The sequence below is a fragment of the Cicer arietinum genome, chromosome 8, assembly GCF_000331145.2.
Source record: "Cicer arietinum cultivar CDC Frontier isolate Library 1 chromosome 8, Cicar.CDCFrontier_v2.0, whole genome shotgun sequence".
Classification (NCBI taxonomy): domain Eukaryota; kingdom Viridiplantae; phylum Streptophyta; class Magnoliopsida; order Fabales; family Fabaceae; genus Cicer; species Cicer arietinum.
The window spans coordinates 346,187-373,872 of record NC_021167.2 but is presented as its reverse complement, the minus strand read 5'-3'; the positions used below and the strand labels follow the sequence as shown (position 1 = coordinate 373,872).

The 27,686-nt window shown below is 36.1% G+C and overlaps 1 protein-coding gene across 5 annotated transcripts in view; it reads left to right on the top strand.

Moving 5' to 3' along the window:
• The first annotated feature begins 317 nt into the window (after positions 1 to 317).
• LOC101499541 (serine/threonine-protein kinase TOR) overlaps positions 318 to 27,686 on the top strand; it is a 35,816-nt gene continuing 8,447 nt past the window's right edge. Inside the window, exons 1-42 of one of the 5 annotated variants that reach the window (XM_027337345.2) lie at positions 318 to 953; positions 1,061 to 1,399; positions 1,479 to 1,553; positions 1,792 to 1,964; positions 3,258 to 3,356; positions 3,844 to 4,003; positions 4,122 to 4,319; positions 4,429 to 4,598; positions 4,675 to 4,876; positions 5,004 to 5,198; positions 10,111 to 10,263; positions 10,808 to 10,929; positions 11,057 to 11,159; positions 11,242 to 11,328; positions 11,682 to 11,812; positions 12,081 to 12,183; positions 12,262 to 12,444; positions 12,521 to 12,613; positions 14,233 to 14,268; positions 14,467 to 14,565; positions 14,650 to 14,748; positions 14,846 to 15,008; positions 15,381 to 15,505; positions 15,647 to 15,699; positions 16,551 to 16,674; positions 16,770 to 16,952; positions 18,708 to 18,860; positions 18,946 to 19,098; positions 20,365 to 20,436; positions 20,608 to 20,742; positions 20,846 to 20,907; positions 21,043 to 21,140; positions 23,693 to 23,802; positions 23,881 to 24,054; positions 24,127 to 24,192; positions 24,774 to 24,842; positions 24,940 to 25,050; positions 25,703 to 25,843; positions 25,930 to 26,058; positions 26,146 to 26,311; positions 26,391 to 26,605; positions 27,269 to 27,475. In XM_027337345.2, the coding sequence (XP_027193146.1) occupies positions 825 to 953; positions 1,061 to 1,399; positions 1,479 to 1,553; positions 1,792 to 1,964; positions 3,258 to 3,356; positions 3,844 to 4,003; positions 4,122 to 4,319; positions 4,429 to 4,598; positions 4,675 to 4,876; positions 5,004 to 5,198; positions 10,111 to 10,263; positions 10,808 to 10,929; positions 11,057 to 11,159; positions 11,242 to 11,328; positions 11,682 to 11,812; positions 12,081 to 12,183; positions 12,262 to 12,444; positions 12,521 to 12,613; positions 14,233 to 14,268; positions 14,467 to 14,565; positions 14,650 to 14,748; positions 14,846 to 15,008; positions 15,381 to 15,505; positions 15,647 to 15,699; positions 16,551 to 16,674; positions 16,770 to 16,952; positions 18,708 to 18,860; positions 18,946 to 19,098; positions 20,365 to 20,436; positions 20,608 to 20,742; positions 20,846 to 20,907; positions 21,043 to 21,140; positions 23,693 to 23,802; positions 23,881 to 24,054; positions 24,127 to 24,192; positions 24,774 to 24,842; positions 24,940 to 25,050; positions 25,703 to 25,843; positions 25,930 to 26,058; positions 26,146 to 26,311; positions 26,391 to 26,605; positions 27,269 to 27,475 (5,658 nt within the window). In that variant the 5' untranslated portion in view covers positions 318 to 824. The remainder of the gene's footprint in view (positions 954 to 1,060; positions 1,400 to 1,478; positions 1,554 to 1,791; positions 1,965 to 3,257; positions 3,357 to 3,843; positions 4,004 to 4,121; positions 4,320 to 4,428; positions 4,599 to 4,674; positions 4,877 to 5,003; positions 5,199 to 10,110; positions 10,264 to 10,807; positions 10,930 to 11,056; positions 11,160 to 11,241; positions 11,329 to 11,681; positions 11,813 to 12,080; positions 12,184 to 12,261; positions 12,445 to 12,520; positions 12,614 to 14,232; positions 14,269 to 14,466; positions 14,566 to 14,649; positions 14,749 to 14,845; positions 15,009 to 15,380; positions 15,506 to 15,646; positions 15,700 to 16,550; positions 16,675 to 16,769; positions 16,953 to 18,707; positions 18,861 to 18,945; positions 19,099 to 20,364; positions 20,437 to 20,607; positions 20,743 to 20,845; positions 20,908 to 21,042; positions 21,141 to 23,692; positions 23,803 to 23,880; positions 24,055 to 24,126; positions 24,193 to 24,773; positions 24,843 to 24,939; positions 25,051 to 25,702; positions 25,844 to 25,929; positions 26,059 to 26,145; positions 26,312 to 26,390; positions 26,606 to 27,268; positions 27,476 to 27,686) is intronic. The other 4 variants (XM_004511268.4, XM_004511267.4, XM_027337346.2 and 1 more) reach the window with 4 other exon arrangements.

The following is a 27,686-nucleotide window of genomic DNA, read 5'->3' as shown; positions in this document are numbered from 1 at the left end:
TCGCTATCGCAATCTCATATTTCCTCATTATCTGAAATTCACGGAACTAGGACATACATAAAAATGACCAATATCGAAGAAGAATAAGTGAACACATATTTTAGGAATTTTAGATTTAAATATAATTTTATTTTATGTTAATTTAATTTAAATATAAATAATTTTAAATCAAGGTGGATTGAAAAATAATACAAAAATAATGTCAGCCCAAATTGAATAAAAGACTAAAAATGCAGAACCTGATATTCCAGGAGTATAAATTTTTAGAAAAATTTAGGACTAAACTCAGATTTGCCTTATATCAAAGAAATCAAAATTACTATTAACCCATTTTTATTTTAGGCCAGCCAAATCCATTGATTCGAATCACTATTTTTCAGCTTGCATGAATGGGTATAGGGTATCTGGGTAATGCTAACTTTGATGGGTTATTAGTTTAGTTAGGCTTGTGGATTGCAAAAACAAAATCCAGTTAAGATTCATATAGTCCATTTTAGTACACAAGTAACGGAAAACATAAAGGAGAATTCGGGGCATGCTTGTACGAATCGGGTTAAACTTAGGCACTATTCATTTGGCGATCTCGCCACCCTCAAAGAGCAATTTGGTTGTGACTGAAAAATAAACAATCTGCGTGCGTAACTGAGTCCCAGGCATGGCGATATGCGATGCCTGAGCTTCTTTATTTTTTTCCATTCCAAAATCGAAACTGTGACTCTCACTCTCTGTTTTCCGTTAACTAATCAATCATCACATCACACTATATTGTTCACTGAATTATTAATCTAGGGCTTATTAGGTTATTATTTATTTATCAAAATAAAATGGCCACCGTGGTGTCTCAGTCCCACCCCCACCCCCATCCTCACCGTTACATTGGCCCTCCCTCCGTCGGACCCGGCGATGCACTCAACCGCATCCTTGCCGACCTATGCACCCGCGGCAACCCTAAGGTAACAACAGTCTTACTCTTTCTTTTCATTTCAATTATATTGATTGCTGCAACATATTGAAATTTGAACACCAGCTTAATTGTTCGGATTGAATTTCGTCTATGCAGGAAGGTGCTTCGTTAGCTTTTAAGAAGCATCTAGAAGAAGAAGCACGTGACCTCAGCGGCGAAGCTTTTTCTCGTTTTATGGATCAATTGTATGATAAGATATCGAGCCTTTTGGAGAGTAGTGATGTGGCTGAGAATCTTGGAGCACTTAGGGCTATTGATGAGTTGATTGATGTGGCACTTGGAGAGAATGGTTCCAAGGTTTCAAGATTCTCCAGTTATATGCGGACTGTGTTTGAGGCTAAACGTGATCCTGAGATTTTGGTTCATGCTAGTAGGGTTCTTGGTCACCTTGCTAGAGCGGGTGGAGCTATGACTGCTGATGAAGTGGAACGCCAGGTTACTGCACGTTTTTATCAAACATTGTAATCGTCTCTTGGAGTTGATTCAGTGTACTGATTTTTGCTTATTTTTTCAGGTTAAAATTGCACTGGATTGGCTTGATGGGCCTAGAATCGAGTATCGTCGATTTGCTGCTGTCTTAATCTTGAAAGTAAGTTTCATCATCATCGTCGTCTTTGTTATATTATTAGTGAGAATTTATCGAGACTTGGATTCATGGGATTCATTTTCTAGAGATTTTTTTTTCCTGTTTCCATATTTTTGGAATTTATTTAAGAAATTATTTCAGTGATGAACTATTGTAAGAATAGTGTTTTTAATCTCTCACATATTTGGAATCTCCGTATTCTAAGAATATGCACTATCTTTTTTTATTGTGGTCATTGCAGGAAATGGCAGAAAATGCTTCAACTGTTTTCAATGTCCATGTGCCGGAATTTGTTGATGCTATCTGGGTTCCTTTGAGAGATCCAGCATTGCCAGTTCGTGAGCGGGCTGTGGAGGCATTGCGTGCCTGCCTTAACGTTATTGAAAAGCGTGAGACACGCTGGCGTGTGCAATGGTTAGTTCTTTATTTTTAAGTGTAGCAAATAAATTGGGGTAAACCTGAAGTTGATAGTAATGCTATTTTGTTGACTGGTGAGTGGGGACAGTTATTGTACTTGGACTAAAGGACATAAGAAAAAACAGTCTCACTAAAGACTAGTTTAAACCATTGGAAGTTGATTGCGTAGTAGTATGACCGCCCAGCTGCCTGCCAGCTTCTTTGAATTTGAGTATAATAATCAACTAATGGATAGACTCTGAGCGTTGGGCATAAGTTTAAATTATTGTCCAAATGTGAATAATTATGGAAGATATTTTACTATCAGTAGTTTCTACTCAATGCTGTTATGTGTTAGTAATAAACTCCCAATTAGAAATACGTATGTTAGAAAGAAATTAAGGCAGCAACCCAATGATATCGGCTGACTCCATTTGATTAGAAGCAGTAAATCCCAATTAAACTGTAATAGCTAATAAACAGAGAATAGAAAGTAGAGAGGAGAGGACCATTCAGTTGGGAGAGGCCAGGCTCTCTAATTCCCAGTAGGACTCGCTTTCTCTCTCTCTCTCTCTCTCTCTGTCAATACCCTCACACTACTGTAACTGTCTTGCACATATGGGTATGGATCATCAATAATACACTAGAATCCACTACTACCTGGCCAGTTCTATCACTGGTATTAACTATTAGAACCTGGTTACTATAGATTATTATAGATTACAGTTTTATTCAGATTATTATAGATTACAGTTTTATTCAGATTATTAAAGATTATTATATAATCCTACCGCGGAGATGGCCGCCGCCGCAGCGCAATTCCTCTATTGCGCGCAATAGCGCCACAATTGACAACATAGATCCTAGCCTGATTTTGATACCAGTGGCAGTTTGTGTTTTGTTCTCACAGTGAGGGGATGTCTCACAATGTTCCCTGCTATACTGGACCCTGTTCTGAAGTAATAAATGAGACATAATTTGGGACTAACACATTTGGTTGTTTACTTTGTCTCATTGTCCTACACGGCGGGTAGTAAAAATATGGATGGGCCTTTTAGCAATAATAGTATAGCAGATTTGGTTTGTGAACAATTCAGGGATATATATCTTTGGTCACCCGAGTCCCACATCAATGGGTGATGAGGTTGTTGACTGATACATCAGTGTTTTTTTGGAGTATAATTTCATTGGCTTTTGGATGTATGATTTATCTTGACTTTCATCTCACAGCATGTTCAGATTTCTTTGATAACTTATAGCACAAAATATCCCTATTAGAGAGTAAATTTTCTATGTGTTACTTGATGGTAGGTATTATCGAATGTTTGAGGCTACGCAAGATGGACTAGGTAAAAATGCTCCAGTGCACAGTATACACGGTTCGCTGCTTGCTGTTGGAGAGCTTTTGAGGTTAATAAAATTTTCGTCGTTTGCATTGTTGATATGTAGATGTTTTGTAACTTATTCAAACTAGCATTCATGACAAATTTTGTCCAGTTTTAGTGAGCATTATTTTAATGTTGGTTTACGGAAAGACAAATTTATATTCACAACACAATACCTGCCGGTTTGGAAGTTAATGCCTGGTTTGTTTGGCACCATACTAGGCAATGTAGTTTTTTGCTAGAGCCTAGTCCTTTATGATATGTACCTGTGCTTTAAAAAACTATGTTTGGAAACATGCATGGTATTACCAAGTGTATTATGTTGATGACAGGCCCAATTGTGGGGCTTAATATTGTCAACATACATGTGTACAATTGAAATTGAATAATGTGTTTATGCCTATCGGTTCTTTTGTTATCAGCAGAATTCAACAAGGTCAAATTTGGGGCTTAATATTAATGTTGTCATTGTTTTTGTAATCTATTGTTTGCTATTAATTATGGTTGTGAAGGAATACTGGTGAGTTCATGATGTCAAGATACCGAGAAGTTGCAGAAATTGTTCTGAGATACCTAGACCACCGGGATCGGCTTGTTCGCTTGAGCATAACTTCATTGCTACCTCGAATTGCACATTTTCTACGCGATCGTTTTGTTACCAACTATTTAACAGTAAGTTAATTTGCCCTATTACTTATGCTTTTTAAACTGGGAGGAGGAGAATGGAGTATTTTGAGTGATTTCAAAAGTTTACTTATTTAAGTGCCTATTGAAATGAAATTCCTTGCAGATATGCATGAATCATATTCTTTCTGTCTTGAAAGTTCCTCAAGATCGTGATAGTGGGTTCATTGCTCTCGGCGAGATGGCTTTGGCACTGGATGGGGAACTGATCCATTATTTGCCGACAATTTCTACTCATTTACGCGAGGCAGTACGTTACAGAATCTGTTATCAGATGCCAGTCTTGTGCTGTATTTTTTTCTTGGTGCATGTTTCATTTCTTATTTAGACAAGTGGTTTGTTATCTTTTTTTTTTCTTACTATAACACGTGACAAGGCCATCTTTTGACAGTTTAGGCATTTTATGAATGTAGATTGCTCCTCGTAGGAGTAAACCTTCACTTGAGGCCTTGGCTTGTGTTGGAAATATTGCAAAAGCAATGGGGCCTATTACTGAACCTCATATTCGTGGACTTCTGGATGTTATGTATTCTTCTGGTCTTTCGACTGTTCTTGTGGAAACTCTTGAGCAAATATGTATTAGGTATGGGGTTTTCTTTGAACAGTCTTCCACCTTTCTAGTGAACTGTTTAAAAGTATGTTTTATCTTTGTTTTTCAGCATTCCATCTCTGATGCCAACCATTCAAGACCGGTTACTCGACAGCATATCTATGGTTCTTTCTAAATCTCCTTATCCCGGGAAGCCTGCACAAAGCATGGGTAAAGGAACGATTGTAAATGTTGTGCAGCAAGTTTCAGAGCTTAGTGGTTCTGCTCATATACAGCTTGCTTTGCAGACTCTTGCTCGTTTTAACTTTAAGGTTGTATATACTCCATTTATATATGAACTGCTATACCACATATAATAAGATACTCAATTTTTTTGGTATTCACAAGTCATTGGAAAATGGCCAGAGTTTGTAAAACCATTTTTCTGTGTTGACATAGGGCCATGATCTACTTGAGTTTGCCCGAGAATCAGTTGTTGTCTATTTGGATGATGAAGATAGATCTACACGAAAAGATGCAGCGTTGTGTTGTTGCAAATTAATTGCTACTTCTTTCTCTGGTATTGCGAGTGCACATTTTGGTTCTAACAGGTTGACTCGATCAGGGGGGAAGCGTCGTCGTCTTGTTGAGGAGGTTTGATGTTTACCACTGCTTATTTTTGATAAGTTTTCTATTTATTTTTGAAATTTCTGATTCCCTGAGAACCCCCACGTTAAGAACTATTTTGTAATTGGAGTTCTTATTGTCCTTTGCTTGACTTAGGGTTTAGGATTTAGGGTAACAAGTGACCTCTTTGTCATACTCGAAGAGACAAGTGCTTTGTGGTATTGAAGAGCTTGTTGTTTTTTGTGAGTTTTACTCTATCAATTATTTCAAGGTGGATGCACCGTGATCACCATGTTGTAATAATTTTTTCAGTCTTCTACAGGTTCCTAGTAACTTTTTTGGCACTTCACTACTTTGAGATTATTTATTTCAAGAGTGATCATTCAAGATAATGGCACACAATGACGACTTCTAACTAATGATTTTTTAATTGATGGCAAACACATCTTTTTAATAGAGTTGCATGAACTTTGGGGGGTTATGGTTATTGCTGTAGCTCACAGAAAACGATCCTTCACTTTCGCGTGTTTCTAATAGGCTCAGATTGGTCTGATTAGAGGATGCTGAAACAAGGTGTTGGCCACATATTCTTGGTTGTTTGGAAGGCAAGGTAACAATGTTTGGGTTCATGGAGTTTTCAATTGAAAAATAATGTTGAGCTATAGTTCCAGCTTATCTGTTGAGATGATTTTGGCAGTTTGGTGTAGCTTAGGTGGGTATTAGTTGATATATTGAGTATGCTTATTGGTTTGGGGAGCTTGGGTTGAATTTCACAAGTGTTTGAGGTAACAATGGGGCTTGAAGGAGGGCGGGATAGTGAAACTCTTGTACTAGTTTTGGTTAATTGTTGGGTTTTGGTTAAGCTTTTCGATGCCACTGGAAGGGAGGAGTTTTATTTTGTTTTATTGCCATGTTTGGTGTAGTGGAGGTATTCACAACATAGGTTTATGTGTCAGCCTGATTGCCTCTGCCCAATATGCTGACATTTTGACTAAAACTCTCACTCACCAGCTTTGAGCTCATGAGGTCTAAATGGTCTCTGTCTCTCGTTGGCTGTCACCCACGGCAAGCTTGCAAGGGCATATTAGAGTATGCCTAAGAAGTCTTGATACGGTTGAATGAGAAGAAAAATAGAAAGACATACCAGGAAACGGTGTGATTCAAGCACACAACAAAGACTCTTTATATAGACTTAAAAACAATAAATAACATAGTTACAAATAATCTATCCCTATTTACAAGATATCTTATGATATTATAAGATTTAAAAATTGGTCCTATGAGATAAACCAATATATTCTAAAATAATATAAAATATTATTTGGTATTTTAACACTCTCCTCATGCTAAACTCATTAAGCTTTAGCTTGTTACAAGAAAACAATATATTGATCCACATAAATAATAACAAAAAAAGATGAAAGTGCAACTCATGGATGTGGGTGAAGCATGAGAGAATTGCTAGAGATAACATAACCAAATAGATGGAATGATAATCAACCTGAGAGAAATTCATGGCAAACAATCAAACAAAGCAAGGTTGATCCTTTCTAAAAACCATATTTAGAAGTTTCAAACCAATAATATCGGAGACCCAAAATATAGTCACTTGAAAATAAGTTTCAGAACTGCTTTTGTGACAAAGACAAAACCAGTGTATCTGGGATGAAGATAGGGCAGTGCATCTGGGAGGAAAGCTGAAGCCATTGCATTTAGATGGAAAACAGTTAGGCACTCAACAACAAAGACAAAATGCTCAGAAAACGTGCATAAGACAAAGTTGCAACTAAGTCGAGGCTTTAACAACATAAAGTCATTCTTGGTTAATCAGAGGAGAGAAAAAATGTGTCCAAAACAGGAGAGAGATAATGTTTGCAATAGAACTTAGGTATCTGTGTCCCAAAATCGAAAATTGATGAGAAATGTAAAGCGGGGACAGAAAACTGTGTCAGTTGCTGAAAAATCTCGCCGGACAGACGTCAGACTGGTTGCGACGACACGTGGGCGACATGTGAGCACTTGTGAAGCTGTTTCTTGGGCTGAAAATTTTAAGGCTGTGTAGATCGAGGGATTCTGCACGCAATGGAGGTGGTTACACCGGAACGGATAACAACAAAAGCAACAATGATTGTGGCCGGAAGCGACAGTAGTTGGAAAAAAGGAGATAAATCATTTTAAATTAATTATAAAAAATATTCTCTTGTTATCATATTAATTATAAATTATAAATAATCCAAATATAAGCCTATAATTCAAGTTTTAGTAATAGAAAATATTATCTTTCTTAAAATTCAGTGTATGTTTTTATTATTATTTGATTGTGCAACATCTTAGGCTAATTGTAATAGTACTAGTCAACACAACTTTCTAGACATTGAATGTAATTATTGCAACATCATTATAAATAAGTGTGATCTCACAAGAAACACAAAGAAATTTAGTTATATTTTACATGGTATCAAAGCAACTTTTGATTCTGCGATCTGCCTTTGTGTTTCACTACTGCTGTTAGCGGCGATATTTGCGGCCGGCAACACCACCTCTCAATCTTTTAATTTTCTGCCATAAACAGTTGTCCATCATCGTCAACTCTGGCGTCCCTTCCATCGTCTTCTCTGCATTATTCCGCTGCATCGTAACCAATGTTTTTTCTGTAGTTCTGTGCTTATTTACATTGTTATTGTTGTGCCAACACCAGCTGCACCTTTTCCAGTGCAACCAACTTCCTAAAACCACCACAGATCGCTGCGCAATCCTCCGGTGAGCACGGCAATACTTTTCTCGTCGCCAACAGCCACCACATGCGCCTCCACCTTCTCTGTGTTTGGGCCCCACACACTGCCACAAAACCCGCACGTGCAGTTTTCTCCGACTACTGTTTTGGAGCGCCGACCACATCAGGAACCCCTTTTCCAAATTCTGAGGTGTTAACTATCTTTTGATGATTTTTCCGCAACCTTTCATCTTCCCTTTGCATAGATTGCCATGCCCTACACTGTATCTGTTTTCTGCTCTTTCTTGCGCTTTCGGTTTCACTACTCTCCTGCTTATTCCTTGTGAAAAATTGGTCAGTTTTGCCAATTACGCAGATTGGGCTGCTGCTTTGGGAACTTGGTTTCAAGGACAAGGTACCATTTGCTTAGAAAATCCTTTTATTTCCACCGACGAACGATTCAGTGGTGACTCTATTCCCACATATGAATCATATTAGTGACACCTTTTATTCCCACCAACGATCAATCTAATGATGACTCTATTCCCACATATAAATCATATTAGTGACGCGTTTTATTCTCATCAATGATCAATCTGGTGGTGACTCTTTACCCACACATGCATCATTAATGGTGATTTCTCTTCTCAAACAAGTCCAACACATGAATCATTAATGCGGGAGGAGGAACGACTCGTGTTCGTCCAACAGACACATATCTTTTTTGCTAGTGACAGCGGCAACTACAAAATTGTAATCTTCAGGTAAGGCTTCCAGGACAATTTCAACGAGGAACAAGATCTCCAATGAAGATTAAAGATTCATTGATGGTACGAACACGAAGGATAAACTCATCAATTTTATGATTGCCTTTAGTGAGACTGTTCAACTTAGATCTAAGTTGACGCGCCTTGGTTGTGAGTAACGTGTGAAAGTGACTATGAATTTCTTCCCAAACCTGCCACAAATAGTGACTATCAACTAGTTTCGTGAGGATTGAATCAAAAATTGTTGAAAGAATCCAGGTACAAACAAGAGCATCCTGTTGCCCCTACTCCAAAAATAGAGGATTGATTCGATCTGTAGTGCGATCAGTTTCTGTCAAGAATCGTAGTGGAGCTAAAGGTTCAGTGATGAACTTTTGAATCTTGTGGCCACAAATTACTCCATCACTTTGCTGCTTCCATTGCTTGAAGTTCTTGTCATCAAGTTTAACATAGATGAGGTGTGAGAATTTGACATGAGAAGAAGGAAAAGTTCCTGAGGAACCAAGAAAGGGATTCGAGGAAGCCGTTGATAGGCAGAAGATTGGAAAAAAAAGCTCTAAGATACCATGTTAAAGTTATCAATAACAAAAAGTAAACAGAAAATGAAAATAAATTGAGAGAGAAGCTGACGTAATCTGCAACTGATTTTATTGGATTGAATTATTGAAATGATTACAATGGTGTGATCTTTATTTATAGGTTAAGATCACTGAAACTTAATATCTGAATCTAACAGAATTGAAACTATCCTGATAACTAATCTATACTAACTGAATCTAGCAACCTCCAACAGAACATTCTAGAAGCTCGAAGCTTCAGTTAGTTAGAGTTGCAGCTGTTAAGTAACAGCTTTGACACGTGTGGGCTTATAATCATGTGCTATATATTATGTCTAATACAACCTTGGTCCCTAAATTTTGAACTTTGCTGGTTGGTGTGCTGTATTATGAATTTTTGAGAAGGGTTCTAATGGTTTCAAAAACTTCTTAAAGGGTCCGTGATTAGAACAATTTATTATGGACCTCAAATAGTAGGGACAACTTTAGAAAGTTTTAAAACTGATGGGACACAAAGGGTCATGCTTGAACATCCTCAAAATGTTGAAGGACATACAGGTTCGCTTAACCAAAATTTGGTAATTTGGGTGTGACATCGCAATTAATTGCTTTTTGTAAGGTGGTTTTCAAGGAAATAATAGGTTGAGAACATTAAAAAAAACTTTTTCTGCCATGTTCTTTTATGATGAAGCAGGAATCAGAATGACTGACATGAACATCAGTTCCCAGTGTTAACTGTGAAGTTTAATATGCTCTTTATTGTCTTAACATGTTCAATGTCCAGACTTGGTATTTTATATTATTTGTATTAGGCACTAGTCCTATTGTTATTCTATGTGGTTCTTACTATTATGGATGATTTATTACACATTTGTTGCTAATTGACATTTGTTTCTCTGCAGCTTGTGGAGAAGCTTCTCATTTCTGCTGTTGCAGATGCGGATGTTACCGTACGCCACTCTATCTTCACATCTGTTCATGGAGATATAGGTTTTGATGAGTATTTGGCACAGGCTGATAATTTGAGTGCAGTATTTGCTGCTTTAAATGATGAGGTAGAATTTGCCTGATCCTTTTTTTGGTTAGTTATCATGCTATATGGCCTTTAGATTTTGATCTGCTATTATTTGATTTTCCCTTAGGTTTGATTGCCCAGTTTTTGACTTTTTATCTAAGGGTGCTGGTTGTTACAATATTTTTACAAGGGTGATAGCTAGGTGTCTTGTAAATAACATTTATCTCATATACCTAGTAAATGTAGCACACCCTTTATCTAAGTATAAATGTAGCACCAATATACTTGATGTGTTGCTTTTAGGGGGTTTGTTGAGCACTAGGTTGTGTATGAGGGTGAAATTTGTATTTTCCTTCATTTATTAAATTAATTCCAAAGTGCTTTGCTCTTTTGACAAAATTGTGTTAATCATTCATTAAAAAAACAGTATACACAGATTACAGATCCTACTGTCTTTGTGACAATGTCGTGGTATGGTATATCATCATAAACTCCTTCTGTACAGCAGGATCTTATTGTTCCAGTAGTTTATGCTTGGAGCGCTGTTTTGTCTTGTTGATATTGTTAAGAGTCTCCTTCTGCAGGACTTTGATGTTCGAGAGTACACAATTTCTGTGGCTGGAAGGTTGTCAGAGAAAAATCCTGCATATGTTCTTCCTGCTCTTCGTCGTTATCTCATACAGTTGTTAACGTACTTGGGGCAAAGGTAACTTTGAAGTTTTAACTTTTAATGGTAGATAAGGACTGCTGTGGAAAGATTCATTGTTATGGGGTGCAATGGAGAACACATAACTTATGTATTCCCTGCCCATTTTTTTCTTTTGCCGTGTCAGCAGTGCAGATAGCAAATGCAAGGAGGAAAGTGCAAAGTTAATTGGCTGTTTGATAAGGAATTGTGAAAGACTAATACTTCCATACATTGCTCCAATTCATAAGGTTAATCTTGTTGTGTTACTAAAGATACATTTTTGTTTTATTTTATTTGGTTTTTTGTTAATTCTTTTTCAAATTATATCAGGCACTCGTGGCCAGACTTAATGATTTTAGTTCCAATATTGGAATTATAAGTGGAGTCCTTGTAACTGTGGGGGATCTTGCAAGGGTGGTTAGTATATTTTCCTTCTCCGTTTTTTTTTTATATTTATTGGTAACTGTTGAAATTGTGGGATTTTAGATAAAAAGAGGAGAAAAAATAATAAGAGTTTGAATATTATTGATAATAGCTTTATGCTAAATTGATTACAAAAAACTCAATATTAATATTTATTTATAGAGATACATAGATTCAATCCTGAATCAGGAACAAATCTTAATAATAATGAGAGATATTCTAAGATAGCTAGTTCTATGATTATAAATTGATCATAGGAAATAACTCAATATACTCTAATATAATATTAAAGATATTTTTTAATATTCTAACAGTAACTAACTAATTTGGGTTGCGGTTCTGTTTAGGGTGGTTTTGCAATGAGGCAATACATTCCTGAACTTATGCCTTTAATTGTTGAAGCTTTATTGGATGGAGCAGCTGTCTCCAAACGTGAAATAGCCGTTGCTACCCTTGGTCAAGTTGTACAGAGCACTGGGTATGGATATGTTTGTTTTTGTTAACTAATATATATCCTTTTTGGGATTTTTTTTGACAAAATGTTAAAACTATTCAAAAACTGGTGCATCCATTTGCAATTTATACATATTTTATATATTTCAAATTGCATACTAGGTTTTGATTTGTTTGCTTTTTCTAAACTCTGATATCTTATGAAGAATACAATAAAGTTGTATCAGATATCCAAGTCATTTGCTCAGTTTTTTTCTATTAATGTAGTTCAAATTTGTTTTCTATTTTGGCAGGTATGTGATTACTCCATATAACGAGTATCCACAATTACTTGGGTTGCTCTTAAAATTACTGAATGGTGAGCTAGTGTGGTCTACCAGACGCGAAGTATTGAAGGTGATTATGAGAATTGAGTAAATAATATTCTGATATGGGTACAAATGTGGTTGTTAATTTACAATTGGATTCTGCCAGGTACTTGGTATTATGGGTGCTTTGGATCCTCATTTGCATAAACGAAATCAAAAAGCACTGCCAGGGCCTCATGGAGAAGTTACGCGCCCTGCTAGTGATTCAAATCAACAGATTCAGTCTATGGATGATTTTCCCATGGACTTGTGGCCTTCTTTTGCTTCATCAGATGACCATTATTCCACGGTAGCATATTAGCATTCCATGTAAAGTTTTATTTTATTGATTGATGATACTTATAAAGTTTTATTTTTCATTTAAGGTTGCAATTAATTCTCTCATGCGTATTTTGAGGGATCCATCACTTGCTAGTTACCACTTAAAGGTGGTTGGGTCTCTAATGTTCATATTCAAGGTATGCAAGCATGAAAGAGGCATTATCTTTTGTGTTTTCTTTGTTCTATCTCCCCTTTGTTTTCTGTTTGGGTTTGGAAGGATTGAGTTTCTTCTTATTTGTTCTCTCCTCTAAAGGGGAAAAACAAGACAAAGAAGCTGTTGACTTTGTTCTGTTTAGTTTGTTTGTCTCCCTGCACCGGATATGTTAATGTAAACAATGCAACTAAATTTGGATGGAAATTTTGTGAGGACATTAACTTGAACCTTCTTTGGAGGAAACTTGATAAAAATTAGTTACCATTTAGAGTTCCACAGCAACTAGCTATGAAGCTTAGACTCTGAAGCAAACATCTGACACGACATAGACACGTCGCTAATGTGAAAAACATTGGACACTGGCACCGATACTTAAATTACACATAATTATTTATTATAATAATATAAGATATGATTATTATTTATAAACGATCTAAATTGAGAATCAAAATATATAAAATTGAGTAGTTTGTATCATTACAAAAAATTATAAAACAACTGTGATAATTTTTCACCTTCATGCATCCATCTACTTCCGAAAAGCTAAATATGATATAATCAAATTTAATATATTTCACTCCTTCACTGATCATCATTGCTTTGACACATCTTTAACCCCCGTAGATGTCTTTGCCGTTTAGTATGCATCCAAGGTGTGGCAAAGCAAAGAAAAAAAAATTTTTTTTTGGGACATTTGTCTTAGGTGTCAAACACAGTGACACGCCTAATCGTGGAGGTGTCCTTGCTTCATAGTCAACTACAGGTATCAGGTTTGTAGTGCGTACGAATGAGACTTGGGTACTCTTACCCATACAAGTCGGCTTTGTGGGACCGAGTTAGACCTTAAGCCAAAATTCCAAGATGGTATAAGAGTTTATTCTAGATTTGATATTGTGCCTACATCTCTGTTATTCCACCCACATGTGTCCGCACTCTAGACTAGAGCGTGAGGGTGTGAGGTGAAATCCTTGTTATTCCACCTGTATTTGGTCATGCTTTTGATGCTAGTCTTGAGCGTGACTGTTGAGGACTGCCATGGGTCCTACTTTTTTCTGTATGTACACCTAAGCCATATCTCTAGTTGGTGCGGGAGTCTCAACAATGCTATATTGACATTGCACATAATCCACTATATCATAATAGGACAAAGCACGTTGACTGAGGTAGACTAAGAACCTCCTAAGACAAACTGGTTTACGATTTATTTATGTTCGAAAATCCTTCTTAATTGCGACCACCCTTGCAAGTTGACAGATATCCATTAACTTATTTGAGGAGAAGCGTTGTGAAATCTTATTATTTTACCGTATTCACTTATTTTTACTTATTTGTTTTTCAGTAGAGATTGGTACGGCTCTAATATAACTTTAATTTAGGAAAGTAGAAAATAGTGATTAATCTATATTATGCAAATACTTTTGTACACAAAAAGATGATATACAAATAATATTACAATGTTTGTTTGATTTCCTTAACCTGATCCAATTTTTGAGACAATGAACAATGAAGTGTTCTCTTTTATTAGTTGAATTTGTTGATTTACATTCCACATATTATGGATAGTTGCTGCTAATATGATTGAAATTTTGTTTGTGATGTCAGTCAATGGGACTAGGCTGCGTTCCATACTTGCCAAAGGTTAGTCCTAAAACTTATATTAGTGATGGACCTAACTTCTCTCTTCCCTCTTTTAGTCTTTGTGGCTGTATTTGGTATCTTCCTTAGTGTCGTAGAACTTATTTATGACATTTGAATTAATTTCTGAATTGGGATGCTTTGGGTGGTGGATATAGTTTTCGTTGATTGTACCATGGCTTTTGCCCTTCCTTCTGATAGGTTTTGCCTGATCTCTTTCACACTGTTCGTACATGTGAAGATAGTTTGAAGGACTTTATAACATGGAAGCTTGGAACTCTGGTGTCAATTGTGCGCCAGGTAGAGTTTATAACATTTGAAGACAGTTTTGTATGGTCATTAATTTTTTCTGCCTATTGGTCTAATTATGATGTTACTGTGCAGCACATTCGAAAATATTTGCAAGATTTGCTTTGTTTAGTTTCAGAATTTTGGTCAGCATTCTCTCTTCCAGCACCAGCTCGTCCTGCCCTTGGCTATCCAGTTAGTGTTTCAGCTTCTCTAATTTTGGTTGAATAACCAAGAGATCTGTTCTTGTGGTTTTAGATTATAATATGTTTTTTCGTTTTCAATGTTACAGGTACTTCATCTAGTAGAACAGCTTTGCTTGGCTCTTAATGATGAATTTAGAACATATCTTCCAAATATTCTGCCGGGATGTATTCAGATAATCAGCGATGCAGAACGGTGCAATGACTACACTTATGTTCTTGATATTCTCCACACTCTAGAAGTGTTTGGTGGTTTGTTCTCTTTCCTGTAGCACACTATTTTTATTCAAATGCTAAATCAAACGACCTCTTTGGCTTTTGATTCTGTGCAACTTACCTCTTGTACATATATGCAATTCAGTCAATCAACTTCTTCAACTTATATCGTGTAATCACACCCTGTTACGATTCTGTTTAAATTACTAATGAAATGGTGTATGTGACCTGCAAATGTTTGAAATAAACCTAAAACTCAAGAAAGAAAAGGTACCATGGTAAAAACAGGTTTTATATATTTAGTTTCATGGGGGTAATATTGCTTTTATTTTATAAAGTGAAATTATTGCTTAAGTGATTGTTGTGGCTAGAAATGGCTAACTGGCAGTATTCTTCCTGGTTATGCAGGGACTTTGGATGAGCATATGCATCTACTTCTTCCTGCTCTTATTCGTTTGTTTAAAGTGGATACCTCAGTTGACATAAGACGTGCTGCAATTAAAACTTTGACAAAATTGATCCCTCGTGTACAGGTTGGTTACCAAGCTTGCTTCTAATCACCCAGTGCTTTTAAGTTGGATTTATTTATGCTTGTTAACAAACTATTTTTTCCTGACTTGTTTGATATTGATTGTTCTAGAATGATATTTGGTCCTTTTCCCTTTTATCACCAGGTTACTGGTCATATATCCTCTCTTGTTCATCACTTGAAGATAGTTTTGGACGGGTGAGTCTGCAAATTCTAAAATTTCAATATATGTCGCGGAACACATTGTCCTTTCACCTTTCAATTCTTTTGACTTGATTTTTGAAGTTAATATTAGTCAATGAAATCTTTGTTTCTAGATGTGAGTAATAGTTATGATTATTGGGAAATTTATGTCAAAGTAAATTGGGAAGCAGAGGTATGCAGATCCATGGTGTACTTATACTGACGTTAATTCTGAATTATTGATGGAACTATCTTATGCTGCAGCTTTTCTGTGCCTTCTGCAATTTTAGTATCTATTCAAGTGGTGGGTTTTGTTTAAAGCAATCGCTAAAATTTCTTGACAGCTTGCTTGTTCTCCAATGCAGGGAGAATGTGCATTTTGGGGGAGATAATATTTATAAATAATAAATAATTTTGATTTAAAAGTAATAATGAATTGGAACTGAGTGTATGCAATTGAAGGTTTATGGAATAATCATCAATAATTTGGTTTTATCTCTTATTGTACATTAGTTTTTCTCTAGTTCTAAGTTTGTGTTGCTCGTATTTATATAAAGCCATGTTATCTGTCTTAAGGATCACAGCTTCTTGTGTATTGAATGATGGACATTTAGTATGTTTTGTTATTGTTCCTTGCTTCTTGTTCCCATTCTATATCACATGCTTATAATTGTTTGGATTTTGAAATTTGTCGTCCCTTTGATGTGATTGATATTTTCCACTAAACCAGTGGTGTTAATACCGTTTTAGAAATCCTAATGTCATTCGAATTTCTTAATTTTTCCTTCAATTCCTGTTCTTACTGTCTTTTACATTCTTTGTTAGCTTACTTGGTGATATCTATCAATTGTACTTCTTATTTACAGGAAAAACGATGATCTCCGAAAGGATGCTGTTGATGCCCTTTGTTGTCTGGCTCACGCTCTTGGAGAGGATTTCAAAATTTTTATCCCATCAATACACAAACTTCTACAGAAATATCACCTGCGGGTCTTGTTTTCCCCCTTCAATTTTTCTTACTTACCCCCCTTAATGTCTTAAATCTTTTTTTTCTTAAAAATTCTCAAAGTGATATATTACAACAGCACAAGGAATTTGAGGAGATTGAAGGCCGTTTGCAGAGACGTGAGCCACTAATCCTTGGGACCACAGCTACTCAAAGATTGAACCGAAGGCCTCCTATTGAGGTTATTAGTGATCCTTTAGATGTTGTGGAGAAAGATCCTTATGAAGCTGGATCTGATGCTCACAAACTCAAAGGCCATCAGGTATGCTCTTTGTGATAAGTTGTAAAGTTTTTTATCCTTAAAATTTTCCTTGGGCCTTTGAGAAATGTATCTTCTGAGCTTACTTCTGTTGGATCTTAAATGAAAATTTAAACTGATCTAAGAATGTTGGTTGTTGAAATGCCAACTCTTTGTTGAAGTTATAGGGTCTTAGTCTCTTAGAAAGCAGGGAAAAGAAAGAACAGAGACTTGATGTTCCAAAAGACTAAGCACTGAACCTTATTTATTTTAAAACTATACTTCTGATAATTGAATTAAGAAACTTACCATGGCAGTAATTGACTACTGAGGGATAATCAATGATACCTTGTTTAGTTCTTGTGACGTGAGAAACTGTGTGCTCTGTCAACAAGTAATAAAGAGGAATATAATTTAGACTTCAAAATATTGATCCCATGATGATTGAATACGGGTACTAGTTTAGGAGTAGAGTATAATTGTACTACAGTTGCTTGGGAATGCAGACCTTGCAGGAACATGCGAATTGGCCCTCTTGCACGTGTTGACCCTAAACAATGTCTGAGCTCTTATAATATTATGCCTATTTGCTGCATTTATATTCCATCTGTAGTCCTTTTTTTTAGTATATTATCATCAAGTCCCCCGACCAATTTCTGCACAATAAATGATCAGAATGACACTTCATCAGAGATAGGTAGGATTAACATATTATAGATGTTCTACAAATAGTAAAACACCCCGCTGATTGCTTGCTTGGATAAGATGAAGTTCTTTGTTAATATTGTTTTACCTCAATTTGTACCTCATGTCCCGGCTTGATATTTAATAAATAAAATAGAAAATAATTCAAGAATAGAATACAGGGTCACACAACAATTTGTTATGCTAGATTGAGGTCTTGTTTGTCAGGGATCTTTTTTTATAGAAAAATTACATCTTAATTTTTTAGGATAATTGAATAATCTTTTTTACAGAAGCAAATATTTGAAAAGATGTTTGTATGTTAAGCTAAAAATACTGTAGACATTCCGTTTGAAAATATTTGTTTAGCATCGTTTATAGTCCTGCACTCTATCTCCGAAAGCGATAACTACCTCTAATGCAAGGTCACTAGGTATTCAGAAACACGAAGGTTAGATAAATTAAAGATGAAATACAGTATTTTTTCTGGGCACCTCAAATTAGAGGAAGCTTCCCTAACTTGGCCCCCATATGACGGTTCAGAGCCTCTGTTTTGGGCGAACTAGACTGTGGATGGGTGATATGGACAGCTGTTTTTGGCGCATAATTCAGGAGGTGGGTGTTGGGTTTAACTTTCCTCAAAATTCTAAGTGGGTGGTGACACTTTGAGCTGTACCACTAGGGGCAGAGCTATGTTGAAGGTTAGGACACTGATGTCATGTGCTGGGAGAAATAATATTATGGGAAGAAATATGTTAAAGAACAATCCTCCCACCCTTGACTTTTAAGAGACATCAATGTGTGAAGGGAGAAATAAATCAACATAGAACCGTTTGCTAGGCGGCTTCCACTTCATTTGGATATACCAAAATAAAATATAAAATAAGTCAGATGGATGACTTGCAACAAATCATTTTAATGAATGTAATTGTACTATGCATTGTTGTCTTAATGAAATGATTGCACATCTGATGGTACCTTTGAAACTAATTTGGACTTTGGAGTGTGGGTTTATGTGAGCTGGAAATAAGATAATAAAAATGCAGTTTAGAAGCTCTTTACTATTTTATTGATGGCTTAAAAACATTCATACAGGTTAATGATACTCGATTACGAACTGCTGGGGAGGCTTCTCAGCGAAGTACAAGGGAAGATTGGGCAGAATGGATGAGGCATTTTAGCATTCAACTTCTAAAGGAATCTCCTTCTCCGGCCTTACGAACCTGTGCTAGGCTTGCACAGTTGCAGGTTTATTGATATTTGTAACATTTATTGTAGCACGGATGATGTTGTGATTTCCTATCTGATTTTTATTTTTCTATGGGTTTTACAGCCTTTTATTGGGAGAGAATTGTTTGCAGCTGGATTTGTCAGCTGTTGGGCACAGCTGAACGAGGCTACTCAGAAACACATGGTTCGAAATCTAGAGATGGCATTTTCATCTCCAAATATTCCTCCAGAAATTTTGGCAACTCTTCTCAACTTGGTACAACTTTCTCATCTTTGTGATTAAATGTGAACTATGCTATTTTTTCTATAACTTTTCCCTAAAGATTATTGATTGGGCTAATCTTGTTGAAACTTGTCAAAGATGAGTGTTTACTACAAGATATGTAACATTAATGCATTTGGACAGCAGGCAATTTAGATAGTAAAGTAATTGTGTTACTGCAGGCAACTATTCTTTGCTATTGGTATTACAAATTGAAAAATATATTCACACATTATTGAATATTTGTTTTTTTTCCTTGTCGTACATTCCGAACATATATGTGGAATCAGCCTCTTTTAAATTTTTTGGATATTCAAGATAACAAATAAGAATACCTACATTAGACTGATAGGGTTCAACCATGAATCGAATAGAGAAATTAACGAAAATATTTTTCGTTTCGAAAGTTTCCCTCATAATCAATGTGACCTAGAGGAAGAATAATACACTGCGTTGTTCAAGAGTTCCCTGAAACCTCTCCCAATTCAGACATACAAATGCTTTCCACATTTTCACCTTGAGGGTAAGGTGATTGCTTTGGATGGGAATGTAACTGAGAATAAATAGAGGGTTTAAATCATGTAACTCATTAGTGATGAGCTGACATTTGTAACTAACCAGCAGTTGTAATAAATAGGAAGGAGAGGGAAGTGAGAAGTTTTAGAGTAAACAGTTTCAGTTTTTACATAATCCTTCTCCTTGAGGATAAGGTGAATGTTGAGAGTGTTGATAGTCAGTTAATTGAGAGGACAGTAGAGAGTTAAGTTGGTTAGTGTTAGGATGTAGATATAGGGGAATTAGTTAAGGAGTTACAACCTTTTATCATATATGTCTAGTTAGATTATTTTATATAAAAGGGAGTTGTAGAGTTAGAATAGGATAGCTTTGAAGAATTAAGTTGTAAATTAGAAAGCTCTAGTCAGATAGGAGACTTCTCCTTTCAGGTAGCCTTGAGTGCAAAGTTCTCATCTTCAATGTCAATCCCTTGTATCTTCTCCTTCAACCTCGCTACATGAATAAGAAATCATCCTTTTGGTTGTTATTGCTTTTTCATCACTTCTGCTTAGGAAAAAAAAATTGTTTTGGTCCTTGAGGGATCCTTTTTCAAGTATTTATTAAGCTAAACTTGTTGTATGGAAATTATTTTTATCATGTTTTTTTTTTGGAATCAACTGGCTAGAAATTATTCATAAATTATAAATGTTGATTTTGCTAGTTTTCGAATTTACACTAACTTGCTTTTGTTAATTGCATCTGCAGGCTGAGTTCATGGAACATGATGAGAAACCTCTACCTATTGATATTCGCCTTCTTGGTGCTCTTGCAGAGAAGGTCATTCCCTTTTTCATTTTTTGTCTTTGGGGGTGTTTGTGTGTGTGTGCAAGGGATGCATATGTGTTCTTCAGCACACGTTTTTCTTTTGAACTTTTTAACCCTGTTATGTTGGATGTTTTCCTGACTTTGCTCTATTTCTTTCACACGATGACACTTTCTTATGACCAGTGTCGTGCTTTTGCAAAAGCTTTGCACTATAAAGAAATGGAATTTGAAGGAGCACGTTCTTCCAAGATGGATGCAAACCCAGTTTCTGTAGTTGAAGCTCTTATTCATATAAACAACCAATTACACCAACATGAGGTTTTAAAACAAAATGATTGCTCATAAGCTTACCAGTTGGCTGCTTCTCTCATAGTTTTGACTATGCTATCTCTGCATTTCGATCAAACATTTACTTTTGTAGGCTGCAGTTGGAATATTGACCTATGCTCAACAACAACTGGAGTTTCAACTTAAGGAGTCATGGTAATGCTTGACTTTTTAATCTCTATTGATTGTTCTTCTTTGTATGCAATTTTGGTTCCTTTTTGTATGCATTTTTGGTCTATATCTCTGGAAAAGTATTGAGAGTGTAAGTTACTTATAGTATATATACATTAGGTATGAGAAGCTGCAGCGATGGGATGATGGCCTCAAGGCATACAATGCAAAGGCGTCTCAAGTAACAAGTGCAAATCTTGTGCTGGAAACCACTTTAGGTCTGTGTCATGGCTTCACTTTCATTCTAATTTTCTTATTTTGAGTTATTTGGATGTGCTTCAACATGCACCAATATTCGCTTGGTATGTTCCTGATAAGCTATGGGTATGGGGAGACTGCAATCTCTGAGAATAGAGGTAATATTTATTGCATGTTATGCGTAACTAATATTTGAAAGAGAAGGAACTAGGAATTAATGTTAAGGACAGTAAACTAAATTTGTAGAAAGAGAAGGAAAGTGTTGATCCCAGAGCAGAAGATGATGGAATCTTGCTTATCTGATTTGGGCATATGTGGAGAAGGCCCATAGAAGTAGTAGTAAAGTGGGCTGAAGGGATGATGGATAGTCCAATAGTTAGAAGTTGATAGAGTTGGAAAAATTATAGGAAAAATCAAGACAGCAGATGTCACCGAGTGGAATGAAAGCTTTGTTGTATGGTGTTACTTCTTCTAGGTTGTAAGCAGTGTTGTCGAAAATCGGCCATGGTGGTGGCAGGATTTTGACAAAGCACCATACAATTGTGGAGGCATATCAGTTTTCGCGTGGTGGGGCCATGGCGGCCACAACAAAGCTGGCGGCCATGGCGTTAAAAGCTAGGTAGTTAACTCCTGCATTTCCCGGCGTGATACCGCTGTCTCGGTGCGGTACAGTGCCTGACTGTGACGGCGTGGTCCGCGACTGCGTGAAACAAGATCCCGACGAGATCCCGCTATTCCATCGTAGTTAATCCCAACGTTTTCCAGCGATATCCCGCTATTATTTCTTCCTTCTTTGTTTTATTGTTTCTACTTTCACCTAATGAGATGATGCTTATCTTTGATTCCTATCCTAGAACATGCATTTGAGATTTAATATTTAGTTATTTTATTACTCTGTGTTAAAGACTTCAATATGCACCATCTTTATTTCCTTAACTTTTGTTGGTATTTCAATGTATGTTTTGACTACGAGTAAGACTTGTAGATTCTTATTACTTATTATGAATGTTTCAGAGTTTGAGTCATTTGTTAATTTTGCATTAAATATAGGTTTATATAATATTATTCATGTAATTTGTTCAAAAAGATAGCAATTATCCCGCCTATCTCTGAACTCGCTATCCCACTTTTGAGGTTGGTCGCGACGCACCGCTATCTGGGATTAACTACCTAGGTTGCAGAAAACCCCTAACTTTTTTTGAAGAAAACATGGGTTGGGTCGTGTGACCCAACTCGACCCAGCCCAAATGAGTTTAAAATGAGGCCCAACTGAATTTTAAAACTCTAAAACGTTTTTACTTTTTCCTCAACTATCTTCTCTTCTCCTACCACAATAACACCTCCCGTAGCCACCACCATTTTACCCTCCTATGTCTCTGCTCCCTACCTCCGTTCTTTTCCTCTACTGCTTGTGCGACTGCGGCCCAACTATGTGTGTGGCTGCGACTACCAACACCACCACCATCCAACTGCAAAGACCACCCAAATCCCTGCTCTCTGTTTTCTCTGCTAAAGAGCGCACAACAGCTCTCTTCTCTCTTTTTTCTATTTTCTTATTCTGATTGTACTTTTATCTTTTTTCGTATTTTTTACCAATTTTTTCTTCTGTATTTTTGTTCAAACTTCTTTTTCTGTTCAAACATATATATAATAAGTTTTTTAATTTGGCACCATGTTTTTGCCATTGCCGTTAGCCATCCACCATATGTTTATGGGAAAACAAGTGAAAACAGTGTTGGAAAGTGGTCACAACACTGAAAAAATGACAAACTAGAGTTCAAACACGGTTTGCTGAAAAACTCTCTCTGGAGTGCGGTAGGTCCTCCGAATATATCTGGATTTATGGTTACCTATCTTTAGGTTTTAGATACCATGGTGATACTGTGTTTAAACTAAGAGAATGGTGATACAATCACAATCTTAATTACATAATAAATATGATATCTTGACTATCTTAATTACTTAATATTCTCATAAACATATTGCATTATTGACATAAATATCAACATCTATAAAAAATATCTTTCTTTGTTATTTCCTAAAAAATATTAAATGTAGAGGAAGACTAAGAAATTTTATATGGTGAACTATTTAATAATATATTTGATTTTTAAGCTAAAAATTTATTAAAAAGAAGAGGAAAACAACTGGGGGGACATAGACCTAACCCACGAAAGAAAAAAGTGGCAAAAAAGTTTTTATAATCATGCAGGTTTTCTAACAAAAATTATATATTATAACGTCCTTTTGCATACTCTTTTTCCTTACCTTAGAAATCACCTCCGTAAAAGTCCCTTCATTGGCGGTAGAGCGATTATGCAAACTAATATTTGCTGCCCTCTCGTCATCTCTATGATTTGTTTCGCTAGTATATCTATTTTTAAAAAAATCCAGCAATATCTCCAAGTCATGAGCAATCCTGAGATGTAAATTATAGTCTGCAACAATAACATTTGGATATGTCATACATGACACCATAACTTTTTAATAATATTTGATCTGTACCTTACACCTAGTAGGAAAAGACTTTGTTGTTTGTTTTGAAAACGTGAGCCAAGAGCTTGTTTTGCAGGTAGGATGAGATGCCTTGCTGCACTAGCTCGATGGGAAGAGTTAAGTGAACTATGTAAGGAATATTGGACCCCTGCTGATGCAGCTAGTCGTCTCGAAATAGCACCAATGGTGGGTTATATACTCTTTTTATGTGTGATGGTCAATTTCCACTTCACGTGTTTATGTTACTATTGTTTTATGGTTTAGGCTGCTAATGCTGCTTGGAACATGGGAGAATGGGATCAAATGGCAGAATATGTGTCTAGGTTAGATGATGGTGATGAAACAAAAATTCGAACTGCGGGAAATAATGCTTCTAGTAGCGACGGAAGTAGTAATGGTACCTTTTTCAGGGCAGTGCTATCAGTTCGCAGAGGAAAGGTATTTATTTTGTTGATGACATTTTTTTTCCTTTTCCAATTAGACTTACTGTGATTTCAATCTATTCGGCAGTATGATGAAGCACGTGAGTACGTTGAAAGAGCTAGAAAATGTCTGGCAACAGAGCTTGCTGCTTTGGTGAGTGTGCTTCATTAATTTTGCCTACAAGTTTAATTCGTTAGCATTAATTAATTTGATTTCCACCAATTGTGTAGTGGTATTGGACACCATGCCTTAGTCATTTGGCACGTTATTGCATATCAAGAGTTTTAATTGATACTTTTTATCATTGTTTTTGGAAAGGGAATATGGTGTTTTTTGCAATTAAGTTACATGATGTGCCATATGTTTTATATTCGCCAATCATCATACAGACGCGACATCATATTGAAGTATATCCATATGCTTATGTTTTTCTAGTCTCAATTCAAAAATGCATTTAATTGTAGAATTTGAAAACCTACCTTGCTTATTGATTAGTGTTAGAGATATATAACATATTTGCCAAAAACCACTCCTGAGCCTTCTAGTAATAACTTTATCTTTTCGGACGAATTCCCTTGAGTCAGAGGTACAAGCCTTCAACACATATTACACAAGAAATCATCCATAATAAAGCTAGGAATGGCATCCTACCAAGTAAACCTAGACTTTACAAAGCCAAAAGAAGTTAATTTATCTGCACAATCATTTATTTCTCAATTTATTTGCACCTCCAGGTTTTGGAGAGCTATGAGCGTGCTTACAGCAATATGGTTCGTGTTCAGCAATTATCAGAACTAGAAGAGGTTAACATTTAGAAGTCTTAACTCCGATTGTTATCAATATCATTCACTTAATGAAATAATCATGACCATCACTTGGGAAAACTTTTCCTTCTCCCAGGTGATTGATTACTGTACACTTCCTATTGGAGACCGAGTTGCTGAAGAGCGGCGCACTCTTATTCGCAACATGTGGACTCAGCGTATAGAAGGAGTCAAGAGCAACGTTGAGGTAAGCAGATTTTCCCCATGGAAATGCATATGTATGCTTTTACGTTACTTGTATTTATGGGTTAAATTTCGGAGGAATGTAATTAGTATCTTGAGACTTTTAATTGGATCCATATATTATTTCATTGTTTCCTTGAAAACAAGGGGAATTGTTTATTGAGATGATGGTGAGAGAGATAATGAATAGTAACAGTTACTCAATGCAAAAAAACCGAGGATGAGAAATAGTGAGTTTTGAGACAGGGAATGCTATGGCTAAACTCAGCAAGAAGTTGCACAGAGCAGGTGTGAGCTGCTGGAAATTTCTGAAACAGGGGTTGGCTACTGGGATGAAACTGAAGCAGGATGGGGACTTTGTGTGTGATGGGTGTTGGGAGACTGCTGACCTAAACAGTGTTGGGAGACCAAAAAACTCTCAATTGCTTGTAGCAAGTTAATTTCGTATAACGAAACATCATAGATTTCATTCTTTGAAGCATGGAATAAACCTCTGAAATATTGCCACTATAGCGCCTATGGCTCTATATTGGGTTGTTGCAGTAGTTCTGGAGTGGCAGAGGGTTGTGATGTCATATATTCAGTTTATGTGTAATTTACATTTGACAAATTTGGGCTTTTAATTTCCTTCTTCACTTTCTGCTACTTTTTTGCAGGTGTGGCAGGCACTTTTGGTTGTTAGAACGCTTGTGCTGCCACCTGGGGAAGACATAGAAACATGGCTAAAATTTGCATCTCTTTGCAGAAAGAGTGGGCGCATTAGCCAAGCAAGATCTACTTTAGTTAAACTTTTACAGGTTTGTACTGTGTAACTGGTCGTTGAAGGTTTCTATGTTGTTATTCTAATGATTGTGTGCCATACTCAATATCTTTTCATATTCAGTATGACCCTGAAATAACCCCGGAAAATGTACGATATCATGGCCCACCTCAAGTGATGCTGGCATACTTGAAGTTCCAGTGGTCACTTGGAGAAGATTCAAAGCGCAGAGAAGCATTTGTTAGGCTGCAGGTATAATATGTTTTCCTCTTGTGTAATGTTCTCTTACCTGAGCTTAAATATTCATCGGCAATCATCCAACTGTTTTACCTTGCTTAGAATTTGGCTATGGAATTTTCAAGTGCACCCAACATTCAGCTTGTTACACAGTCGGGCTTCACAAGTGGTTTGAATCCAAGTGTTCCTCTCCTTGCTCGTGTTTATCTGAACCTTGGTTCCTGGCAGTGGTCACTTTCTCCTGGACTGGTTGATGAGTCCATAAAAGGTTTGTAGTTGTCATAATTTATATCCTTAAATATAAAATAATATTGATCAAACTTTTAATTTAGTTTCAATATTTGTAGATATACTTAATGCATTCACAAAAGCTACTCAATATGCAAATAAATGGGCCAAAGCTTGGCATAAGTGGGCGTTGTTCAACACAGCAGTGATGTCTCATTACACTTTAAGAGGTTTCCCCGACATTGCAGCACAGTTTGTTGTTGCTGCTGTCACCGGATACTTCCATTCTATAGCATGTGCAGCAAATTCTAAAGGTGTTGACGGTAGTTTACAGGTAAGCTCCTATTTCTGTTTTTCTTCTTATTTTGTAAGTAGAAGCTCTAAATTTTATTGTTTTTCTACTTTCGTTTTTTTACATGAAACATAAATCTGCTAGGCACGTAAATAGGTATGTGGTAAGCATAGTAGGGCCCTTTTTCTTGGACTTCTATAAGAAAAATGTAAGTTTTAATTAAAAATGCATCTAATAAATGTAAAATTAATTGAATAAGATTTCTTTTACCAAAAGGATGGCTTTTGTGCTTTTTCATTAGCTAGAAAATAGCATTAAGTAAAAAGCTATATTATATAAGCCCTATATTCAAGCTCATTGAAATAGAACAACAATAACAATAATGATTGCCAAGCTTTTTTCCACTAGGAGGGTTTGCGACATGGCTCAATCAACACCATAATAGGCAGAATGGATGTCAGAGTTTTGCATTTCCTATTTAATCTGTCTTCCTCTTTTGGAGAAACATTTACATATTTGGATAAAAATGGTCTCCATGTTCAAGTTTAAAAGTGCAATTCTTGGAAAATTGTCTTTTCTTTTCTTACTCTTTACATCTGAGCTTTCTACCTGAACTCTTCTTGCAAAGTTATCTAATTGAATCATGTTTCTAATTGAATTATGTTAGTCCTTTTTCCTTTGATTCTTAAGCATGCTGAACTGCAGGATATTCTTCGACTCTTGACATTATGGTTCAACCATGGTGCTACTGCAGAAGTTCAAATGGCCCTAACGAAAGGTTTTTCCCTAGTAAATATCAATACCTGGCTTGTAGTTCTGCCTCAAATAATTGCCAGGATACACTCTAATAACCATGCCGTGAGAGAGTTGATACAGTCACTTTTGGTCAGAATTGGGCAAAATCATCCACAGGTATATATATGGCTGGTGTTTTGAACTTGAACTGGTTTCTCCTTATTAATTCTCTTTTAGAAGTTGACTACAGTTTTATTGTCATAAGACTATAGAAGTAAGGGAGTTGCTTAATTCCATTGTATGTTTGCTCCGTGTATGGCTGAATATATATATATATATATATATATATATATATATATATATATATATATATATATATATATATATA